We start from the raw sequence: 25,518 nt of genomic DNA, 5'->3' as shown, positions 1-25,518 counted from the left end.
GATACTCTCCCTCTTAATGCGTTCGTAAGTAGGTGGTCCAGCTCCATCCCTGTATCTAAGTGTTACCACTGTTACACAGATCTGTCCAAGACCATTGCCCATGTTTTGTTTGTATGCCCAACCTATAGGATTCCTAAGGAGAAATGGTTGAAACCTGTCTGCAGGTTATTGCGCACAGCACACTGAGTTATTTAGTTGCCCTCAGGATTTTGAAATCTGACTGGTCCACCTTGTATGCCTCTGCTGTGGGCAAATTCTAACGGCATATGTGAGGTATTAGGAGGAAATTCCTTATATTTAATGATTTTAACTTGTTAGGATGAGATATTGTTAACCATAACAATAATGTTTTCTGTATTGGGCACAATCAATCATCAATCAATCAATCATAGCATTTGTATAGCGCGCTACTCACCCGGAAGGGTCTAAAGGGGCTGAGGGAGAGGGGTCCATTACTGCTCGAAGAGCCAGGTCTTTAGTTGCTTCCTGAAGGAGAGATGGCCCTGGGTCAGCCGAAGGTGGATGGGGAGGGAGTTCCAAGTCTTGGCTGCCAGGTAGGAGAAGGATCTTCCTCCGGCAGTGGCTCTGCGGATGCGTGGTACGGTGGCGAGGGCGAGGCTGGTCAATCGTAGCTGGCGGGTGGGCGTGTAGAAGGTCAGGCGGTTGTTGAGGTACTTGGGGCCCAGGTCATGGAGAGCCTTGTGTGCGTGGGTGAGGAGCCTGAACGTGATCCTCTTGCTGACCATAGAGGGCGTTCCCGTAGTCCAGTCGGCTGGTGACGAGCGCCTGGGTGACAGTCTTCCTGGTTTTGGTGGGGATCCATCGGAAGATCTTACGGAGCATGCGCAGGGTGTTGAAGCATGATGATGAGACGGCGTTGACTTGTCTGGTCATCGAGAGGGAGGAGTCCAGGATGAAGCCCAGGTTGCGTGCATGGTCAGTTGGCTTGGGAGTGGTGCCCAAGGCAGGGGGCCACCAGGAGTCATCCCAGGCGGAGGGCGATGATCCCAGGATGAGGACTTCCGTCTTGTCTGAGTTCAGTTTCAGGCGGCTGTTCTTCATCCATTCAGCAATGTCTTTCATCCCTTCCTGGAGGCTGGATCTGGCGGTGGCGGGGTCGTTGGTGAGGGAGAGGATCAGCTGGGTGTCGTCGGCATAGGAGATGATGTTGAGGTTGTGTTGGCGTGCGATGGCTGCGAGGGGGCTCATGTAGACGTTGAAGAGAGTTGGGCTGAGTGATGATCCTTGTGGTACACCGCAGATGACTTCGGTGGCCTCGGATCTGAACGGGGGAGGCGGACTCTCTGAGTTCTTCCGGTGAGGAACGAGATGATCCACTTCAGTGCCTTCTCTTGGATCCCGATGTTGCTGAGGTGCTGTACTAGGGTGCGGTGGCAGACAGTGTCGAACGCTGCAGAGAGGTCCAGGAGGATGAGGGCCGCTGTTTCCCCGTTGTTGAGCAGGGATCTGATGTCATCGGTGGCTGCGATCAGTGCGGTCTCGGTGCTGCTGTTGGCGCAAAAACCAGACTGCGAGGGGTCGAGGGATCTGTTCGTCTCGAGGAAGGCGGCGAGCTGTCTGTTGACGGTCTTCTCGATGACTTTGGCAGGAAAAGGGAGGAGCGAGATGGGGCGGAAGTTCTTGAGGTCGGTGGGGTCCGCTGTTGGTGTCTTCAGGAGGGCGCTGAGCTCAGCGTGCTTCCAGATCTCCGGGAAGGTGGCGGTGTGGAAGGAGGTGTTGATGATGTCCGGGAGTTGGGGTGCGATGATGGAGTCGGCCTTGTTGAAGACGTGGTGGGGGCAGGGGTCGGTTGGTGATCCGGAGTGGATGGTGTTCATCGTGTGGGTGGTGTCTTCGGTGCTGACCGGGGTCCAGGCGCAGAGGGTGGTGGTGAGGGGCGTTGGTTCGGCGGTTGGGTGCATGGTTGGTGCGCCGAAGCTGTTGTGTATGTCGGCGATCTTGCGGTGGAAGAACGAGGCAAGTGATGCCTTTTTATGTAAACTACTTTTTAGGTCCTATTATCATATCATTTGTAATGATGTATATTTCATGCTGTCTCTCGTTTGATCTGTATTTATTTGGCTGTTCAAACATTTTAAAGCATTTGGTTACCGAAATAAAGCTTATTTACTCCTGCACCCCTACCACTCTTTCTTACTGCATTTGCTACACTTGTTCTTTGAGTAATACATGGATTTTTCACAGCCCCTGTAACTCAATTGATGTCACATTGATGACACCATCGGCACTCTGGAAAATTGTTCCTGCACCACTGTCGTTCAAGTCACTGTACTGTGATCTTCATATTGCTCTCTGCCTCCACTGCAGTGCTCTGAATTTACATTTTTGTCACATACATACATAATTTATAAACTTTTGCTGAACACTGAAGAGCCTTCTGAAAGCAAGGCAAAGTAACACTTAACCGATGGAGCATGCATGACACCCTTGCTCTATGCGATGAGTAAAAGAGCAGACCTAATGAGAAAGACTTGGGAAAACAGGACCTAGGAAAAAATAGAAGCAATCTCTGGGTGTGTAGCAGGAGAATCCACACATTAAAATCACCCAATCAGTAAACTGCTTGCCTTCATGATGTAGGGAGCAAGAAGATTCATTGATAACACAAACCAAAATTAGATGCAAGCCATGTGGCATAATGCATTAAAGTACCAGTACATAAGATAAAAATAGAGTAAAAGATTTGAAAGATAAATAAATTGGTGAAAGTCAACAATTCCATGGGTAAAAGAGTTGCATGGAAGATTAGTGTAATCACACCTTCAGGTTGAGGTGTAATACAAAATGGAAAACAGCAGTTGCCTTTTGTACTTCCAGGCTCTACTGGCAACAAAACATGCACTACCTCTGTTCAATTGTCACTAAAGATGCAAATAAAATAGCACAGATCCCTTCAGTGCAGGTACAGTGTTGAAAACAATGTCCTACTAAAGTCCCTGGTATTGTTCTCGCAATGTCACTTACAGAAATTGCATGGATATACCTAAGTTCATTTCCTTATGAAGTTTTTTTAAACATAAGCACTTCAAGGAAAAACCAGAGAAAATTGAGTCCCTAATCGCCCTGCTAAAATGGTTTCAATTCACTTATCCGCAAGCCGGCATTTTGTTTTCAGGTGACTTCAACATGTTCTTACTACAATCCAGCTCGTTTCAAGAAAAACAATAACTTAAATCTAACGAGAAAACATTCCCTTAGTATTCACCAAACATCGTATAATTAATCGTCTTGGTAAATCTTGTGCCTCATCACTTACCAATATAGGGATGTTTACACTAAATGGCCCCCTACCACAAGACCAACCAGCAGCACCGAACAGAATATCAAAGCATGCTAACTCCATTCTAGATTATACAATAGTTGATATGGAGCTATTTTAAATAACTACCAGTTATCAAATCATCCCTCGATTAGAGAGTGACCACAGTCCCCAGCTTATTGAGCTTCTCATCCCCAAATGCTTCAACAAGTAATGACCTGCTGAAAGACCCAAGCCCTTACAACTTAAAAAGGCTAGAATAGAATGCCAAAAACGCACTTGAATTAATGAATTGTATACAAAAGCTGATGGCAACTAAGTCAGTCACAAACTGGCAGGTATCATGACAAATTTGGGAAAACATAATAACGATTCTTATCTCTAAATTCTCTTCACACCATATGAAATACAAAAACAGAACCAGGAAAGAAACACCTGAGTGTGTCAGCTCGCTAACATGGAAAACAATGTTGCTCCACAGGGAGATAAGACTTTGGAGAAACACACTAACAACTGGCAAAAACGTGAGTCTTCAAATCAACCTGTTAAGGTGTCAACAAAAAAAAGGAAGTATGAGCACAAAAGAAATTATAAGAAACAAGCATCTGGTCAAAGATGTTGCAAACAAGCAAATCAAACGACAACAAGAAGTTTTGGGCAGAAATAAACAGCATAGCACAAAGTTTTTTTGACATCACAACGCAAACATTCCTGAGGCCGACTGGATAGCACACTTGAACATGCCTGACAAACAAGTATCAGCGGAAGAATGCCATCAAGCTCTGAACCAACTGAAAAGTGAGGTTTTAGAAAATCAGTCTGAAGGAACTTGGGGGCATATTACCAACCAATAGAGATAATTTTTGTCTCTAACTTGTTTAGAGACAAAAATTATCGCCGCAAATAGGCGATTTTTATCGCAGATAAACCTTGCTATTAGAAAGGTTTATCGCAAATGCGATAAAAAACGGCCGCAATGCATGAATATCGCTGAAAAGTCAGCGATATTCATGCATTATCGAGCAAATGCTCTTAGCCATGTTATCCACCTTCCATTGGATAACATGGCTAAGAACTGCTCAGGGCAGGTGTTAGCTTTTGGAGATATTCGCGCTTAGCGCGAATATCTCCAAAAGTTGGTAATAGGAGATAGCGATGTTAGCGACTGTTTCCAGTCGCTAACATCTTGGCACGCCCACTTTGCATGTCATTAGTGATAAATATCACTGACATGCAAAGCGGGGCCCAAGATGGTCGCTATCTCCTATTAGCTGTCGCTAACTGGTGTTAGCGACAGCTTGGTAATAGGGAGATAATTTTATCTACGCTTTCTTGGCTTTTAAAGCCAAAAAAGCGGAGATAAACCCCCTTGATAATATGCCCCTTGGCTTCATAGAACTCAAGTTGAGAAAGTCCTAAATAACTCAGGTCAAGCGGGGACCCCGGCCCAAACAGCTTGCCTAATGCACTATTTAAGTTTGACCAATGTTTCTGGGCAGAACATCTCCCTCTGCTGTTTTAACACACATTTCAATCAAATAGCATACCAGCATCATGGAGAGGTAATATCCTTCACCCAATATTTAAAGCTGACAGCAGATCAGATCCGGCAAACTTCAGATTGATCACGCTCACAGATGTAGAAGCAAATCTTATGCCTCAAATCTTCTCGTGGACCTTAAAGATTGGGTCAATTCCAGCAAGATACTTACAATCCCACAAACAGGCCTCAGACCAGGCACAAGCACAATGAATAACCTCTTGGCCTTGAATCTGCTTGACGAAAAAGCGCAACAAAAGTTTTCCGAATTGTATACCTCTTTCGTGGACTTAAAAGTAGCATTTTATATGGTACCTAGAGAGCTCTTATGGCAAAGGATGGAAACATTGGGTATGCCGCCAAAGTTACCAGGAGCTATAATAAATTTGTACTCAGCAACTTGGGTACAGGTAAAGCTAGGAATTGGAGAGAAAACCACAGTAAAAAAATCCCAATGCATAGAGGCTTAAAGCAAGAGTGCTTGCTAGCTCCCAGCTTATTTAACATATTTACAGCAGATTTAGACACCAGGCTGACAGAAGTCCAAAGTGACCTTCCCAAGCTAGCTAACCACCAAGTTAGAAGTCTACAATATGCTGATGATATTGTCTATGCAGTCAGATCCCTATTGGCCTACAGTGTTTGATAACGAAACTGTTGGAAAATACAGAGGCACTTGGATTATCGCTAAATTACAACAAAATAAAGGTCATCTCTTTCTCTGCAAACACCAACAGCCAAAAAGGTGGTTGCAGCAAAGAACAGCATGGAACAAGTCAGCTCATACAAATATCTAGGAGTGGTGGCAGACTCTGAATTTACACTCAAAGAATATCTAATTAAAAGACGAGCCCAGGTGAACAAACTGCACTTTGCACTATGCACACTAAGATCTAAATTAATGTGCCCATCTAATTCCCATCTTTTACAAGTAATCGCTGCTAAGTTTTTTTCAAAGCTCGCTTATTGCTCTGAACTATTTAAAGGCAAAGATGCAATTTTTTTTCTACAACACTCCTGTCTGTTTAAACAAATTTATTCGGATTCCACAATTTACCTATCATGCGCAATCCACTTGGAATTTGGGCTTTTCAACCAACTCCTGCTAAGGTCATCAACAATACTTAAATTGTGCTGGAAGATGAAAGCAGCTCATGAAGAATCCTTGTTAGGTCTCTGCTGGACAGAATTAAAGACCCGGCCTAAAAGTAAGAAAGACTCGTCTACCGTGTTTGAGCAGCCGTTAACCAACCTCGACATCCATGAAGTATGGAGCACAAACAAAAGCTTCCCTGTAATAAAAAAAATTGTAAATAATGCTGCCAAACACAAAGCCTGGCAACTGGATAAAGCAGAGCTCGCAAAGATGAAACCCGGATAGATGGTTTTATCCTCGTATGGGGCCTGGTCGCCGCAGCCGTATCTCGTACATCATGCATCTCCAATACTCATGGGCGTAGGAAGTGTGGGGGACGCAGGGGATATATCCCCCCCAGATATTGTAGTGGGGGGGCACGGGGGACAAGGGTGGCGGAGACAAGGGGACAAAAGAATTTCCCTCTCCCTTCTGTCAGTCCCAGGGCCATTGGCACCTGAAAGCACTAGTGCTTTGAGGTGCCAATAGTGCTTTGAGGTGCCAATGGCTCTGCGACTGACAGACGGGAGAGGGGAAATTCTTTTGCCAAACCCTTTCACGTGCCGATGGCCCTTCCCTTTTGTTGTGCTGCAAACCTCCAGGAATTCTCTCACCTCGTCCTCCCCGCAATGGCTGCCTGCACTTTGCACTTCTAGGACAAAGGAGGAGAGACAGTTTGTTAATTGCTGTCTGCATGCTGCACCTCCTCAGCTCCGACACTACTTAGTTATTTTGACTGCGTAATTTAGCCGCTCAATGGCTAATGTTTGTGGAAAATTATATTTTGAGCAGTTGAACCTCGCCAGACAACATGAAAAACAATTAGTATCAGACACCCGTCTGAACCCACTTCTGTTGGGTGTCAGATGTTTTGGTCTGTCCTAATATTTACGTAAATAACAATTTAGATACCACTATTTTGTCTGATTTCTTTTATAGCACCACTCAACCCAATCCAGGATGTCAGAGCGCCTTACATCACACATGCACATTGGCAATAAAGCAATTTACTGGATGTGTTACATAAGACAGGGTTACAATTTGAAGAGTCACATGTCCTTTCCTTCATAGTTCACTGTGCTATAATTGAAGGATTGCAATTTATGTAAGTAACAAAAGGATCTCTGTGTTAAAAGCAATAACCCACTTACCCATCCATATAAAATAAAGATCCGTCATCTGCGTGTCACATGATGTTCTTTGTTCTTTGTTGGAGGCACATTAACCCTCCATGCTACTTTGACAAAACTGGAACTAGACAAAACACCAGTCTCTCCAGCAAGTACATTAAGCTCCAGAGTTATCTTACCATTATTATTCCCTCAGATTTACTGGGTCCTTAAAGATCTATGCAGCAGGCACCTTAACACCATAAGATATTTTAGAATGCAGACTTTGCTAGCAATTAAGCAGAACAGATACATTGCCACGTTTCTCCTTGTTGCCAATTTCTTTCTGGGAGAGTTTTTATAAATAAATGTGTAATCTGAGGCCTAGATCCTGCGCTGGGGTTGCAACACTTTTTTGGTACAAATTTGACGCAAGATCTAATTTGGTAAATATTGTAAGATACTCAAATGTACTCATGACAGACCTGCTTAACATAATAATGAAGGCAGTAGCACAAATATACACTGGTCTCCCGGGGAAGACCAACCCATATACTAAGAAAGTGGAATATAAACTTCAAAGGAGAATGGGACTTGGACCAGAAGACTCAGAGGAGCTGGGGACACAAGGAACCACCCAAGCTAAGTACCCAGGACCCCCCGGAGGCTGTGTGCAGAGTGGAAACACAGCCACGTGCCCAATGGAAGTCAATGGAGAAGTCACAATTGCAGTTTTAAAGAAGAAGAACCCATCCCAGAGGACTCAGAAGAAACCCTTTGGAAGTTGGGAAGTTGCAGACCCACCCCACCTGGAATCAGGATACTTGCACTAGGAAAGCCAGGTGCATAGGGTGAAGTGACTTCGGAACCTGCGGTAGACGACAATAGAAGACTTTGAAAATTACTCTGGAGAAGCCTGTGAAGGAGTTTGGTGGAACCCAGGAGTAGACTCTTCAATAGGAGAACCTGCAAGCAGAGGGGACAGAGTCTATGCCACACGGAAGTGACCAGGAGGCATGGAAGCACAATGCTCACTTATGCCTGGAGGTTTAGGAGTGAAGACAGTTACCTTGACCCTGCAGCTGTGAGGACCAGGCAATGCTGAAGAAGACCAGGAGCTGTGCACGAGCTGGCCCACATCAGGTGTCAGTGTCCAGGTGTCTGGTGTCTGGCGGGAGCAGCATCAAGCCTTGGTAGCCGCAATTGGCGTAGAAAGCAAAAAGATGCAAACGTTGGGACCAGCAACGTCCAAGGGACTCACCAACAGCAGGATAATCAGAGCAATCCACGAGCAAGCAGGAGAGCCCACTGCAGCAAAGGAAGACCCTTGAGAGGACCCACAGGCTGAAGGCACAGGAGTCGCAAGAGGACCTCAGGCAGCTCAGCAAAGATGGAGGCCCAGGTTGCAGAGGATGCAATGAGAATGCTGTACTTCAACGGATGAGGTACTGGAGGCTTGAGCTTCTTGTAGCCCGAAGATCTCTGGAATACAGAGCCAACAAGCAGTGGCAATGGCAAGTACACGGGGTACACAGGGGTTCAGTCCCAGCGGCTCCAACGAGGGATAGTGTCCTCAAAATTGCAGAGAAGGCAGGTCAGGCATCAAGAGAGCTGAAGAACCACCACCTGTGTTGCTGGGCCTTGGGGAGCCCGCAGACCGATAGGAGCAGCAGACCAGTCAGCTTCGTTGCGGTGCCTGCAGATGCAAGGGATGTCCTTGATGCCTACAGACCTTCTGGAGAACCTGGATGAAGCACAGACACAGATGACTCAGAAGACTTGACAGCAAGACCAGGAAGAGCAGGACTCTTCCTTGATGCAGTCTCGGTTCCAGTCAAAGCCCAGCGAAGTTCAAGTGTCCAGACGGTCGTAGAGTGTCGTCTTGGTGTCAGGTGTGATTCTTGTTCTACGATGAGTGTGAGGACCCTCCCACAGTGGAGAACTTCGGTACACTATAGAAAGCGTTAGAACTTCACCACGATCCTTCCTAGAGGAGGGGCTGGACAGAGGGGATGATCCTGTCCTTTGGGCTTACTCCAGTTTCTCACCAGAGCAGGAAACAAGGGTTCCTGAACTGGCTCAAACTTGAGTATGCAAAGAGGGACTCAAATATGCCCTTCATAACAGTTTGGATGCCTGGAAGGCTATCCCAACACAGCCCAATACACTAAATCCTGTCTGGGAGGGAGTCACAATTCCTGTGACAGTAAACCTATTGTTCTACCTTCCCATGCTTAAGCTCAGCTCAGCGGCAGAATCATGTCTGGGGTTGGTAGCAGCACTAGCTTGCTGGCAGACCCTAGGAAACTGTTACCAGGAGTACATGGGGTCCCTAAGGAGCCCCCCAGTACATGGGATCATACTTCTAGCACCGGACATTGCAGATTTAGAGCAGAGCACATGGCTTGTTTCAGGTCATCAAATGTCTTCTGACAGCTAACTGTCCACTGAACTTTCTTAGGCATTCTTTTGGGGGTGTGATCATTAAGGGGTGTTTCTATGGATCCATGGCCCTTAACACACCTTCTGTCGTACTCACTCAGGCCCAAAAAAGCTCTGACCTGAGTCTGAGTAGTGGGAGCAGCCAAGTCCATGATGCTCTAAATTTTGCTCTCCAATGTTGGAAGTAGGCCTCCAACTACAAGGTGGCCTGAGTACACAACTTTACTCTGCCCTATCTGGCACTTTGTGATCTTCATTGTGAGGCCTGCCTTCTGCAGGGCCTCGAGGAGCCTCGAGTACATTTATGAGGTAGACCAGGTGATCCTCCCAGGTGGAGCTAAAGACAGATATATCATCTAGATATGCTGCACTATAGATTTCCAGACCTGTTAACCACATCGCTGCTTGCGACTTTCCCCTCCTGTGCTGGACAGCAACGAAAACGGGTGTAGTCATGACGAGCTCAGATCGTCATGAGCACCTGAGAGGTATATGCCATGACGAGCTCAGCTCGTCATGAGCATGGAAGGGGTTAAGACTTTATTCAAACCAAAAGGCATCACAAAAAATTGATAATGCCCACTGGGGTTTGAAAATGCTGTTTTTGATTTGACATCCTCATAAAGTCTGATTTGCCAATAACCAGCAGTGAGGTCAAATGTACTGACACATTTGGCAGAGTCCAAAGTATCAATCAGTTCATCTGTCCCTGGAATTGGATAGGCATCAGTCCTAGTGACTGCATTGAGATCTCTATAGTCAACACAAAACCTAATCTCTCTCTTACCATCCTGGATATAAGCTTTTGGTACAATGGCTACAGGGCTAGCCTAAGGGCTATATGAAGGCTCAATGACCCCCTCCAACTCCAGCATCTTTTGGGATTATTTTATGATGCAATCTCTGACATGGTCAGGCTGTCTCTAAATGTTGCTCTTCAGAGGCAGACTGTCACCTGTGTCCACTTCATGGCTACACCAGGTGGTTTGACTGGATGTCAGAGAGAGAGACCAGGAAACTGATTGAGAACATGTCTGTAATCAGCTTGCTGTTGTTCAGTGAGTCTGTCTGCCAAGACTACTCCTTCAACTGATCCATCAACATGGTCCTGAGAGAGAAGATCAGGGAGAGGGTCACTTTCTTCCTCCTGTCCCTCATCAGAGGCCATGAGCATCCTCATGTCAGCCCGATCAATAAACGTTTTCAGGTGATTCACATGATGCACCCTGTGGGGACTACTTGGAGTACCTAGGTCAACTAAGTAGGTTACCTCACCTTTCTTTTCCAGTATAGTGTGGGGGCGGCACTCCACTTGTCTTAAAAAGCTGGATTATCTTCCTTTACAGTCAATAGTTTGTCTCTGATTTAATCAAAAAGAGACTAGCTCATTATTTATAGTAATTACAACAATTAAAAAGACTCAAGTATGTTTCGTCATGGGGTGGGAACACCTGGTGGGTGTGTTCATAAAGCCCTCACCCACCAACCTAGTTGGTGGCATGCTTCATCATCGGGCCCACCCAGTAACACCTAACGTGTCCCGGGTGTGCTTCGACGCCTGACTACAGCGGAGCAGGTATATTGCTGAGTGTGCAGTGAAGAGTGTTATGACAGTGATGTTAAAACGGCTTGGCGGGGGTCCCAGTACCCGAGGGTAAATTAGACTTTAATACCTGGGCCTCCGTCAGCGGTTAAAAATAAGGCTGTTGGATGTTAGAGGCGAGTTACGACCTCCCACATCCGATGGGTCAACATGTTTCAAACAGTGACTTATGTCTATGCTGGCTTTCTTCTGTAAATCTCATTTGTGTGACATCCCACACACGGATAATTCTTATTGCAAATGTATCTTATAGGGTTTCTTATATTCCAATGCAAGATAATGTGGTTTGAGTGCACTCTACACTTATGTCATCCATCTGCAATAGCGCTTCTCATAGATTAGACAACAAATGTTTTTGTATTGCGTTGTATACTTTGCGAAGCATTGAGGGTTTTCCACCCTCCAGCCTCAGGAATGCAGGCGATAAACTTAGGGTTTGTGAAACTATTCTTGCTGCCCTTCTAGTGCCCTGCTAAACCTGGGACTTCCAAAAAGGATCCGACTGACTTCAATACTCAAACAGACACACAGAATCCTACACCATACTGTTAGACCTGTCAGCCTTAGGACAGACTTCCCCCAAACTTTTTTGCCTGCTTACCTCCTCTTTTTGTGATACATTTTGTTGACCTTAGGACTCTGAGGAGTTTACCTCTGCTCACCAGTGCTAAAGTGCATGCGCTTCACCCTTAAAAATGTGAACATTGGTGTATACACGATTGGCCTTTTAAATTTATTTGTAAATACCTTGTACAGTTTTACACCATATACCCAGGGCCTGTAAATTAAATGCTACTAGTGAGACTGCAGTACTGATTGTGTTACCCACACAAGTAGCCCTTTAAACATGTCTCAGGCCTGCCACTGCAGAGCCCGTGTGTGTACTTTTACTGCCAAGTTGACTTGGTATTAAAATCCCCTTGCCAAGCCTTAAACTTCCTTTTATTACACATATGTCACCCCTAAGGAAGGCCCTATGTAGTCCATGGAGGAGGGTGCTATGTTGCTAAAAGGTAGGACATGTACTTGTAGTGAAAAACATCTATATTCATTTTTCACTAATGTGAGGCCTATTCCTCTCATAGATTGACATTGGGAATTCCTTAATACACTTTTTTAAGGTGTAATTCCTGGATAGAAAGGAGTAGCAGATGCATGTTTTATAACTTTGGAATGGCAATGATAAATCCTTTTTAGTGGTAAGGATGGAGTGCACATTACTATTTAAGATATGCCACTTTTAGAAAGTGGACATTTATCTGCTCTTACAGCTCTGTGTGCATGCAGCCTGTCTCCCGTACACTTCAATATTAGTCCAATTGCATTTTGAGAATAGGAATGTTGCAAAGAGCATTCAGTTTATTTTTCCTTTTTTTCGTCCCACCTTAGTTTGCTTGGTGCATGATGGTGTAAGATTCAAAAACATGTTTTTTCACATTAGGTCTAATTACTTTATGAATGTGAAATAACAATTAAAGCATATTTGCAAACTGTGACTACATGCCTGCATTTATCAATGTTACATTACAAAACTATGCGATTGTCTTCGTTTAACAGAGCGTACAGCTCTCAAATAATGGCCGATTTGTAAAAGGTCACTGGAAAGTCCAAAAGGTTGTCCCTGTCCCCCCCAGAATTTTAGTGTCTCCTACGCCCCTGCCAATACTACAGCACTTACTGCTTTTGACTCGATTGGGAGCTTTTTGCTCAAAAGATAAAGTCCCAACATAGAAACAAACATCACTGACAAGTCTGTGCCGACTCTGCGAAAATACGGAAGAGTTAGTTTTACGTCTCTTGTGCATTTGCCCAGACGTCAGTCAACGGAGACGGCACTTCCTACTTCCAGCCCTCCGATCTCTTCGGATAAGATCATGCAGACCCTCTGTGCTGGCATTACTAAATAGCCAGTTGCTACCGCTTTCATGCAGGACAATACAGTTTTTGCAAAAAGTCAGCAAATTGCTACAAACTACATCAAATCCACTTTGCTGACCATAGTATATAGTCTTGTGACTGCTCTAAACTGCATATTGCAACTCTGTAATCAATGAAAAAGAGGACAGTGGACATCTAGCACACTTTTGCACATAGATCTAACTTTATTGTTTTAGATGTAATCAAGCAAAAATCCTTATTTTAAGATTGTTACATGAATTTGCACTTCTGCATATTAATTCAAGTCTTGTGGCAGCTATAAACTGCATAGTGCATGTACATAAATAATTGAAATGGAGGACAGTAGACATTTAGTAAACACTTGTACATAATTTTTTTCTCCACAAATTTTAGACGTCTAATGTATAATGCCTCGTTTTAAGAACAGTGTTTGAAATTGAAATTATTTATTAGCACGGACACTCTTAAGTCCGAAATTGTATTAATTACACATCAAACTTTAGCCCTGTGGCAGATCCATATTGCACAGAACATCCTTACAACCTCTGAAGATGAGGTCAGTAGACACTTTGCACATGTTGCACACAAATGCGTCATCTTGGTTCTTAGACATAACATGCTCAACGTCCCATTTTAAGAAGGTGGAATGAATTTGTAATTCTGTACATTAAATGCTTGCCTTGACACAGCCACAAATAGCACAGTGTGTGTATACACCCACCAAAAGCGATGACAGTGGCCATTTCGCATACGTCCATATATAGACCCCATTTAATTGCTTTAGTTGAAACATGTATAAAGCGCTATTTAAAATATTGGCTTAAAAATATCTCAGTATCGGCCCGGACTACACCATCTGTTGTTTTAAATTTTATAAAGGTGTGGAATACCACAACATAGAGAAATAATGCCTCATGCGACGCTAAGTAAGCGCAATTTCAAAGTGTAAATAAGAACGTTGTTGTACTTGGTGCATATTAGGATAAATTGTAATGGTTTTAATTAACTACACAATAAAGTTGTTTCCTACACTAAAAAAAAAAAATACTTAGCTCAAATAGATTTACCCTGTGAGTAACTAGATATAGGAGACAAAGAAAGGAAAGCTGTGTGAGGTAATTTTAAAAGGTTGTTAAAAGAGGTCCTCCTTATAAAGTATTGTAAAAACCTGTCCTTCAATCCTCCAAAAATATGTGCCCTCTGTGATGTTGCGTCGTTTTTTTTAGAGCCTGTGCAACTAGAGGTTTTCTGGATAAGGACAAGTGTGATTTTATATGAACACCACCTCTCATGTATCATACTGGAATTCTTCAGTTCGCGCAAGGCCAAAATAACAATGATGCATATTAGCAAGAACCTCGTTAAAATTATCGATGTTTTAGCGGCAGGAAACTGCCGCTATATAACGTCGATAATGGACTTGCTAATATGCGTTATAGAATTCCAATAGAATAGACATCTAACCGGGGCTTCTATTGGAATTCTATAACATATATTAGCAAGCCCATTGTCGCCGTTTTAGCGGCAGTTTACTGCCACTAAAAGGCGATAAATTTAATGAGGTTCTTGCTAATATGCCCCTATATAACTTCAGCCGCTCATTAGCATTAGCAAATGAAAAGAACATCTTGCTATTCTAATGTTTTATCTTTAATAAATGTACCCAACACTGCTGCCTAATGGAGGACAAAGGGTTGTCAGCTCACACCTCATAAAACAGCGACTGCTCATGGCAGCTAAATATTTTATGTAACCTATAAGAGGGTGTGAAAAACTGAGAACTATAACATTTTTATTCATGCCTTCATAATCCTTCCCGGCACCAGTGTCTGAACACTGCATCTATTTTTGTATACCTACGGTAATCCTGTGCATACGAATATTTGTGCTGCTAAACTGGTAATACTTTATGTATCCAGTTACAATGTAGGTTATTATCGAAGATTAGGAGAAACATTATTTACCTGTCCCCAGAAGGTGCTCATTTCATGAAAGCAGTCAGTTATCATGCGAGTCAGAGAGAGGAGCTCGGAGTCATTATAATCATAGCGGTTTTCAAACATAATAGAGACGATAATGTTGGTGTTGACAGCCCCGAAGAGATCTCTGGGGTTAAATGGAGAACCTAGTGGAAAATAAGATATCAGTTCAGTTCATAAACTTTATTTCGATTTACGAAATCACAAAAGTTAAAACATATAAATATATAATAGGCCATAGGAACAATACATCATTTCAAACACTAAAACTTATAGATCATCTTAATAAAAAGTGTGAACTTGTTAAAACAATAAATACAATATGAGGGCGCTAAAACATACCCAGAAAGTATGGCCTAGTCTAACATAGAGTATTAGTTTTTACAGAAGCATCAAAACTATAAAATAAAGTGCATTATACTTTGTTGTAAGGACAGGGAGATCAAGGTGAGAAAAACAATGGCCCATGCCTCTTTTCAGTCCAGTGTATAGTCCAAACCCAGCCCAGGAATTTGCTATTGCAATCACAGTGGGGCCTTCCAATGATGTTTTAAGTATTCTGAAGGCCTCGCTGCTAGACCTAGTACCCAGACTACCACAAATAGGTTTTAACCAGTGATGTCTAGGTTTACTATAAGCTGGGCAACCAAAGAAAATGTGTTCAAGGGTTTCGGACCAATCTGGATAAAAGTGGCATTTACTCGAGTTTACGCTGGAGTTGCAACACTTAGAGATAAAGACATTGGTCGGTAGGGTTCCCACCCTGAACTGGTGATATAGTTTCCTGTCTCGTACTACAGTAATTAAATCCTAGTAAACTCTAGACAGAGTTGAACTGAAAAAAGCTGCAAGCCGTCTTGTATTAATCATTTTCCAATAGGCTGCCTTAAGCTCGAGTTTGCTTGGAAATATACTTCCGGTTGGGAGGGTCCATAGATGGCTCATTCCCAGCTCATAAAGTGTATTTTTGACATGACTAAACCACACAAAGTGCCTGTTAACGTCTAGGTCCCTGACTTCTAATAGGGCGATGGCATAGTGTGCTAGCTCGGGAGTCACCCAGAGTCTCCTCCAGTATGCTACTGACCTGTATTGTGCCACATCCCTAATGGGGTTGCATCCCAGCTCCAGAAACAAGGGCGCCCGTGGGGTGGATTGAGGAAGGCCAATTAACGATCTTAAAAATATGTTCTGGCCCACCACTAAAGAATCCAAATTAGCGTGACCCCAGAGCTCAGCCCCATACAGGATTAAGGCACGATTTTAGTATTGTAGATTTGTTGCACGGGGGCTATGGGTTTTGTGTAACATCACCTATGCTCCTTAAGCAAAGCTCCTGAGAGTTGAGGATGTCTAGCATTAAGGCAGTCTAATTGTGGCTTACAGCTTAATTTTCTATCTAAAGTTACCCCCAGATAGGAGAAAGTCTCAGTTTGTTCCAAAGCCCCATCCTTCATTCTAACCTCACCGCTGACTTTGTTGAATTTTTGGCGAACCATATACTTTGTTTAATCAACATTAATGATAAGGTCGTGGTCCACAGAGATCTCCTCAAATCTAGAGAGTGCACGCTGCAGGCCCTGTCTTGTTTTTGATAGAATAAGCGTGCCATCGGCAAACATTAGTAGTGGGATCTTCGTCCCTACTAAGGTCGGGGCATCAGTGGGGAAATCCTCAAAGTATTTCATTACCCCATTGATGTACAATGAGAGGAGGGTGGGTGCCAAGACACAACCCTGCCTTACCCCCCCGCTCGACCACAAACCTTCCCGTGATGCCACCCTCCACATCCCATATGACCTGTGCATAATTAGCCTAATTCAATTTAACAACAAAAGCCAGGATTTCAGGTGGCATACCCAACTTTAGGAGAGTGTGCCACAATTTAGGTCTCGGGACCAAGTCAAAAGCTGACTTCAGGTCCATGAAAGCAGCATAAATAGTACCTCTCCCCAGGGTTACAGTACGCCAATAAATAAGGATAAACCATAGCACCTGATTGACCGTGAAGATACACTGCCGAAACCCTGCCTGTAAGTCAGAGAGGATGTGGCATTCCTCCATCCATGCTTGCATTCTGCCTAAAACCACCCTAGCCGATACTTTTTGTATGCAGTCAATCAGGCTAATCGGCCTGTAGTTTACAAGCTTAGTTCGATCCCCTTTTTTAAATATAGTAAGAATTACAGGGTATCGGAATAGGGAAAACATGGCGGCAGTCGGCTGACTGCAGCAAGTGCTCCGCTCCGTCTCACCCGCAGATGCCTGTTCGTTAGAAATTTTCACCTGACTCGTTTTTCAACTACACGCTATTTTTCACGGCTGGTCGGGTAATACCCCCTTTCTGCTTTCTGCTTAATGTGCCGAGTTTATTTGATCTCCGGCAGCAGCGTCCGGCAAGGGTGCAGTAACCTCGGAGACGCTAGCGCCCGCGGGGAAGAACGCGGAAGTGTTCAAGGAAACACCCACTCTTCGTGCGGGCTGCGGGCTTCATGCAGGCTGCTCCCGACAGCAAATGTGAGGCTACAACCTAGGAACACCAGCGGAGATAAACGTGGAAGAAACTGCTCTTTTGCGTGTGGATTTCTCTCGACTGTAAGGCTTCAGCCCTGGGATCTTGCCGCTTTAGGGTTGTATAAAGTAAAACGGCTTCAGTGTTTACTTGGCGTGGGAAGCATCAGATATCTAAATGGGGCCTCTCGTGTGTGCAATCTGAAAATCGGATTTACCGCTCAAGGAGGAAGCAAGGTACATGGTGATTACTCTTCCCTGCACATGAGTACTACACCTATTGTTACACCAGAAAGCGGGCTCCCGGGGACTTGCGAGACTTCCAAAGTAAGCTCTGTGTGCGTTTTGAGTGCAATAAAGTGGGCAGATAGCAAAGCATACAGTACACCTTTCTGCCATAACTTGGCACACATGAGTGCTTCAGACTCTGTTAGGAAGTTAAGGGGAAAGAGCGTAGCAAGAAATACAGCGGGAATTAGTGCGTCTCAAAAAAAGAAAGCAAAGAGTGCACTACAAGCTATTGAGGAGGAGGGTGATAAAAAAGTTTCTAAACCGGAAAATAGTCCACAAGTAGATCGTGAAGTGTCTTCATACCTCTCGGTTGAGGTGAAAGCTAAAAGGGGAAGAAAACGTGCTAAAGCAAAAGCAAACCCTGCTACTGCTCTCCCCCCTAGAGTCACCCCCTCACTGCGCTCATATTTTAAAGCGATCCCTCAAGTCTTGAGCTTAAGTAAAGAACAAGTCCTAACCGGTAAAGGCAATAACTCTGAGACTATGGAACCCAACCAGCTAGAGGGTAATCAGACCACTAATCTTGATCTGCCCCACACAACACTACTACAATTAGAGGGGAGTACATTAAGCTCACAGAGAGAATCTGAGGCGGAGAGTTCTGTCCACCAACTTACAACAGACACAATAGATGATGACGGGACCTTAAAAGCAAGGGGTGATTCGTTATTTTCTATTTTTCCGGTAGATGGCACGATTTCTCTTGAGATTTCTAACGCCAATGTTAACACTGCAGATAATTATGAGGCTGATATATTTGCTGAAGCCCCTCTGGTAACTCCTCAAGATCAAGTCTTATGCGATGTGGCTGGCTCAAGTGCGGTCACTATCTCAGCTGCCTCAGTACAAAGAATGTTTGCGGAATTGTCTGCAGAAATTAAGCAAGGCTTTGCTGAATCAGCCTCTAATCAGAAAGAGATAAGGACTTTCTGTGAATCTCTTGATGAGAGATTAGGTAATCTGACCTTAAGAACACAAGCCTTAGAAGAGACGGTGGGGCAAATATCAATGAGCGCTGAGGGTACCGTGGAGGACATTGTTAAACTAAGGAAAGAAAATCAGGCCATCTCAGAAAGAATGGAGGTGTTAGAAAATAATGCAAGGCGGAGTAACATACGCATTTTGAATATTCCGGAGGGGGCTGAATGCGCAGACATCAAGAGTTACATAATCACTCTTCTGAAAGAAACTTTAAATCTCTCTCAATCCACTGAGGAGCTAGCAGCGGATATTCAACGTATACACCGGGACCCCTTCAGGCTCAATACCCAACGGTCTAAGCCTAGGAAAATTCTCGTAAATTTTCACACCTATTCACTTAAAGAACATATCTTGAACCAGGCTCTTAAAATGAAGTCACAAACATATAAAGGCTATAACTTTCAGATCCGTTCAGACTTGTCCCGCTTTACTTTGGATAAACAATGGGAGCTCGGTAAAAGAATGGACGCTTTTCGTAAATTTGGTGCCACAGTACAAATGGGGTTCCCTGCATCCCTTAAAGTCATGTTGGACAACAAAATGCACAATATTAGGTCTGTGCAAGCCGCAGATGAACTCTTGCTAGCCTTTGGCAACAAGAAGCAAGGAGAGTGATTAAAGTTTCATATTTGGAGAAGAATTATCGCCATTAACCCCTAAACTTAGACTCAGAGGAGGCAAAAGTATTGGAGAAGTGCATTGAAATGCCCTAAGGCCCTAAGGTCGAAAATCAAACGAAATAATAAAAAAGAACAAATGAAAACAATAATAAATAAACAAATACAGGGAAAAAAAAAAAACACACAACAACCGTAAAAAAATAAAAGGGGGGGTGAAAGCATCAAAAAAAAAAAATATATAAAAATAACTCACGAATGCAAATATACGATTTACACAGCCATGTTTGGCGAGTCACCTCTAATATAGTATGGGCACGAGGTGATGAGACGGGGAAGAGCTAGGAGCACTTACTTCCGGAAGTTTTCCGGGTGGTGAGTACGGGGTTTTCCCAGGGAGGGTGTTGGGGTGGGCACGGGGGGGTTAGGGGGCAAAATCACACTATTAGTAAAAAGCTCCAATCTTTATATGTAAACAGCTTTTTCTTCAACACTATGGGGTCGATTAGGATGGCGGTTTTTCCGCATCCTCCGGGCCGGCGGAAGTGTCCGCCGGCCTGGAGGATGCGGAAAAACCGCGGCGGAGACTCCAAAGACCCACCGCCAAATTAGGATGGCTGGTGGGTCTGATAATCTGTCCGCCGCTTTTCCGCCGCGGTCGGAAGGCGACCGCGGCGGAAAAGCACTAACATGTCTGGCGGTGTCTATCAGACACCGCCAGGCATATTAGGATGTCTGAAAATATATGCTTTTCCGCGGCGACTTTACCGCCGTGGAAAAGCATACGGACCTTCACTTCGGGGGCCCGTTGCGGGCCCCCTGGGTGAAGGTGGGGTGGGGGGTGCACATGGGGGGTACCTATGGTACCCCCCTGCATTTGCGTGCACAATGCAGCAGGCACCGCGCGGTGCCTGCCGCTTTGTGCACGCAAATGCTGTGCATGGATTTTTTACATTGCGGCGGATGCAGCTTGAAGCTGCACCCGCCGCAATGTTAGAGATGGAGGATGTGACCGCCACACTGGCGGTCACATCCTAATTTGATCGGAGGGAACGCCGCAGCCCATGCGGACGTTCCCTCCTCCTCAGGGGTCGCGGACGGACTCAAGTCCGTCCGCGATCCTAATCGACCCCTAAGTTTTTATTTTCTCATCTTAAGAAGCGAAGTAACAATTCGTTTGAATCATTTATCATCGTCCTGTCACAGCCAGCCCTAATGAATGTCTCAATTCTACAACCTAATGAGTAAATTAAAAATATTGTCCTGGAATGTTAATGGTCTCCGCACCAAACCACGAGCTAACAAAATCATGCAGTACCTTCGGGACACTGATGCAGGAATCATCATCCTCCAGGAGACTCACTTAGTCGAGAGTGAGATACTTGACTTGGTCCGTAGGAACAGATGGATAGAATCATCAATCTCTACAACACAAAGTTCTAACACACGGGGGGTCTCGATATTTTTCAGAAAATCTGTCATATTCAAAGTTAAGCAGCAGAAAGTAGATACCGGAGGTAGATGGGTTATAGCGGCAGTAGAATTAGGGGACACAAAATTAACACTCGTGGGATATTATGGTCCTAATATAGATGATCCCTCAACACTGGAAACCTTATTTAACAACTTGCTTAGTTTCCCAGACCCAGTGATAATAGCAGGGGACTTTAATATTACTTTGAATCCACTTTTAGATAAAACCCCTAACAGTAGGCAGAAAATAACTTCTAAATCTAGGAACTGCCTGTTAGGTTTGATGCGTCAATATGACTATTTAGACATTTGGCGGTTTAAAGAGGGTCAAAGGCAAGAATTTTCATTTAGGAATCGTAAATATAGACACAAGTCTAGAATTGATTTTATTCTTATAAGTAGAGCTTTCGCTGAAAATACAATTTCAATACAATATACCCCAATACATCTTTCTGACCACTCTGCAATTGAACTAGTACTAAAATTAGCCACAACATCTCCCATTAAAACATGGTCCTTTGATAGATCTCTCCTCTCTTCAACAGAGGATATTGTATTCTTACAATCAGAGACAAAGTATTTTTTTAGTACTAACAAAGATTCAGCTCCAATAGGGACTATTTGGGATGCGTTCAAGTGTACTCTAAGAGGCCTCATTAAGAATAAAGTAGCCTTCCGCAGTAGACAATATATAGAAGAAGTTACCTCTATTGAGAGAGACGTTTTGAGAGTACAAAACGATATGGATAACATTGATCCCACAGAAAATCCTACTTTTGCCCTCAAACAAGCAGAATTGAGCAGGCTGAAACTTTCATTGTCAGCAGTTTTGGAGAAGCGGGTCATGCAGAGATGGGAAGCAAGTAAGCTCGCCCATTTTCAATATGGCGAGGGGGCAGGTAAATTACTTGCCTGGAAAGTAAAATCTGACCGGGCACGAAACAACATCTGTTCAGTTATTTCAGCGGAAGGTACTTTCTCTAGAGATGAGGAAATCAGAGCAGTTTTTAGAGAGTTCTTCGAAACCATTTATCAAGACGATCTTAGGCCGAATCATTGTGACGTAACTAATTGGCTGGGGGGCATACCTCTTCCCTCCCTAACAGAAGAACAATCTTGCTACTTAGATGGGGAAATAACTATAGCAGAGGTGGAGGAGGCCATAAAGAAATCAAAAAACGGAAAAGCGGTTGGCACAGATGGTATGCCTAGCGAGATTTATAAAAAACTTATTTCGGAACTCTCACCAGTGCTAGTCACTTTGTTTAACCAAATTCTTAGAGAGGGGAAAACACCACCGGAGTCATGGAACAGTGCTGTCATAACCCTAATTTTGAAACCTGGTAAACCCGCCTCTGACTGTGGCTCATACAGGCCCATCTCTATACTAAATGCCGACTATAAAATTTTTACTTCCATTTTAGCAAACCGGCTGGGGCGGATAGCTCCGGATATAATAGCTTTGAACCAAAAGGGTTTTATAAAAGGGAGACAGCTCTGTGAGCTTACATACGAATTGATTGGTACAATTGATATTGCTATCAAGGAAGAAATTCCACTGGTTGTTCTCACTCTAGATGCCACCAAGGCCTTCGATAGGGTGAATTGGTTGTACCTATCGGAGGCCTTGAAGAGCTTTGGTATTGGAGATGGATTTCGGAGGACAATTCAGCTTCTATATCGTAACCCTTCTGCTTCCCTACTAATTAATGGAGGCCTGACAGAACCTTTTAAGATCATGAGAGGAACCAGACAGGGTTGTCCCCTGTCCCCCCTTCTCTTTGATATATATATAGAGCCATTTGCTCAGATCCTTAGAGATAACATACTCATTAAACCCTTTGTTTATGGTGGCTGGGATAAGAAGGTGGCACTTTATGCAGACGATATTATGATTTTCTCTACAGATTACGAAGAGGCGTACCCAGAAATAATTGAACAGGCTCATATATTTGGGAAAGTTTCGGGGTATGAGATTAATGCTCTCAAGACAGAATCAATGTCCTGGAACTGTAACAGAACTAATAATAATGGGACATTTAAAAGTCAAATTCGTTATTTAGGGGTGAATATAGTTGAGGATATCAATGTAATCGCCTCTCTCAATTTCAATAAAGTCGCCACGGAGTGCAGGAAACTCATGAGAGATTGGTCTCATCTCCCGCTTTCTGTTCTGGGAAAGCTTAATCTGGTGAAGATGAGTATCCTACCGAAAGTTTCCTTTTGATTTAATTCAATTCCACTTTATTTTGATTCAAAATTAATTTCCAAGCTACAGAGTGCTATCACTAGTTTTATTTGGAACAACAAAAGTGCCAGAATTTCGTGGAAAAAAATAAGACGACGGAGGGAGAAGGGAGGGCTGGCTGGACCAGACATTCAAATATACGCATGGGCCTTTCAATTATCGCACATGCGTATGTTGCTTAAAACTCCGCTATCCACTGGGATGGGCCCTCTTTTTTCTACTCTACTGCTTAGTGAGGGTGTTAATCATTCCGGTTTCTTGTTTAAGTTCAGTGACCCCAAATTCTTTAAAAAAATTAAACTGAGAATTCTAAATGGTTTTGTATCTACTTGGTACAAAATAAGACAAGCGATTAAGATTGGCTACTATTCAGCTAGGGCATCGATATGGAATTTACCCGCCCCCCCCCTTATGGACAACAGACGCCCTAAATAAACCCCTACTAGAAGCTGGTATTAACTGTTGGGACGACTTGTTCATGGATGGGGCTCTACTCCCATGGGACTATCTTATTAACAAAGTCGGCCCTGAGTTGTCAAGATTTAAATATATTCAGATTTCTAGCTGGGCTCAGACATATTATGGTCAGTCAATGAGACGTTGTAAGCAGCCTATAGGTGGTGTTAGTGACTTGATAACTTCCTTATTAGATAACCCAGTGGCGAAAAAGGAAATCTCCCGGTGGTATAACAAAATATTAGATGAAATTGATATTAGTTTTCAACTACCAACAAACTTATGGGCAGAATTAATGCCGGGGCTGGAAGTGGAAGAGCTCTGGAGTGCTTCTTGTTCATTGCTCTGGGATTTAGTTAAACCATCGTGGCTTCGTCGGAATCATCTCTTCACCTTGCATAGGGCATATTATTCCCCCCATAGGTTAACAAAATTCTCATTAACTGGCCCAGTTTCATGTCCTAGATGTGGGCTTGTTGCAGCAACCGATACACATATGTTTTTGGAATGTCCAAGTTTATCTGAATATTGGGAAGTCATTAAAAACAAGTTGTCGCATTCTGTGGGCGAAAACATTACAATAGACCTCAAGCTTGTGATTTTTGGTCTGAGAAACAATACTCATGATGCAGCAACAAGATTAATATTTTATTCTATCCTTGCAGCCCGTAGGGAGATATGTAGACACTGGAAAGACGCTTTACCACCTACTGCGCATGAATGGCGAACATCACCCCTCCAAATTTCTAAGCTGGACTTAGCCAGGGTAGGAAACCCGAACACTAGAGCATATTGGGCAATGCTTGGTTAGTCGTGACCTTTACCTGGGGTTTTTTTTTTTTTTCCCCAGGTCCTATGATTAATGTGAGCATTGCCTAACTTGGCTATTGAGACTATTAGTCTAAATTTCAAGGGGGTCTCGATGATTCGGGCTCTATCAACTGAGGTATCATCTTAAGCGAGTTTAAGAGTGGTCGCTGTATTTAGTGCTAAAGGGGAACTGACCGTACCTCTCGATAGATAAATCCCTCACCAGCTATATGGCTGAGTTGGCACAGTACAAGACCTTCTGGCTATTCGCTCTGTGGTGGTTTTCTTCTCGGTATTGATAGATTGGAGCTATGCACACAAATGAGGATAAAAAAAAAAAAAAAAAAAAAAGAATTACAGGGTATCGCTGCTCCATTAGCGCTTGCATTAGTGAGGAGCTGGATATACAGTGCCCAGGAATCAAGATCGTGGAGGAACAGGTCTGTGGGGATACAGTCGAGTCCGGGAGCCCTACCTTTGGGGACCTGGAGGAGGGCATTTACCACTTCTTGCTTAGATATACACAAAACTGGGGTAGATGGCGGCATTATACAAAATATCTTGGGGAACTGGATTGCAGGAGAACTGATTTTTATAGTGATCAACCCACTCATCTGGTTCCACATAGTTAATGGGAACTTTCCTGATATCCCCGCTCCCCCACTTGACCAGGTGCCAAAAAGCTGTCAAATCTCTCCCAGTGCAAGCGTTAAGAAGATCGGTCCAGTGGCCCTCATCCCAGTCCCTTTTGGACTGAAGTTGTGCTACCTTATAAACAGCCCTCTTCTCTCTTATCATATCCCTATCTTTGGTCCTGATTGCTGCCGCAAGGGCTCTGTAGGCCGTGTGGAAGGTGAAGTTGTACCAAACTGCAGCCTTGTGGCATGGGAGTTTGTGCGCTGTTTTGTTCCTAGCAACAACATTTTTTTAGCCCATTAAAAAGATGCTCATGTAATAGACCAACATTATCTAGATATGACTCATGCGAAACATCACCCTTTGAGTGGCAACAGCGTTATCTACCATTTTGCACATTTGATTCATCTTCTCTGCATTGGTAGCATCTTTATCCCATTTTAAGCGTCGCGTGTCATTTGATTAAAGAACTTTTACGGGGTCTACACGTGTTGTGGGTCCAGCTGCA

At 43.9% G+C, this 25,518-nt stretch overlaps 1 protein-coding gene across 3 annotated transcripts in view; it reads right to left on the bottom strand.

The window, feature by feature from the left end:
• LOC144781938 (cytochrome P450 2G1-like) overlaps positions 1-25,518 on the bottom strand; it is an 878,243-nt gene that overhangs the window by 475,843 nt on the left and 376,882 nt on the right. For all 3 annotated transcript variants that reach the window (XM_078661025.1, XM_078661024.1, XM_078661026.1), the window contains exon 5: positions 14,973-15,133. In XM_078661025.1, coding sequence (XP_078517151.1) covers positions 14,973-15,133 — 161 coding nt within the window. The remainder of the gene's footprint in view (positions 1-14,972; positions 15,134-25,518) is intronic.

Source organism: Lissotriton helveticus, chromosome 9 (assembly GCF_964261635.1).
Source record: "Lissotriton helveticus chromosome 9, aLisHel1.1, whole genome shotgun sequence".
NCBI lineage: Eukaryota > Metazoa > Chordata > Amphibia > Caudata > Salamandridae > Lissotriton > Lissotriton helveticus.
This window is presented reverse-complemented; position numbering and strand designations above follow the sequence as displayed.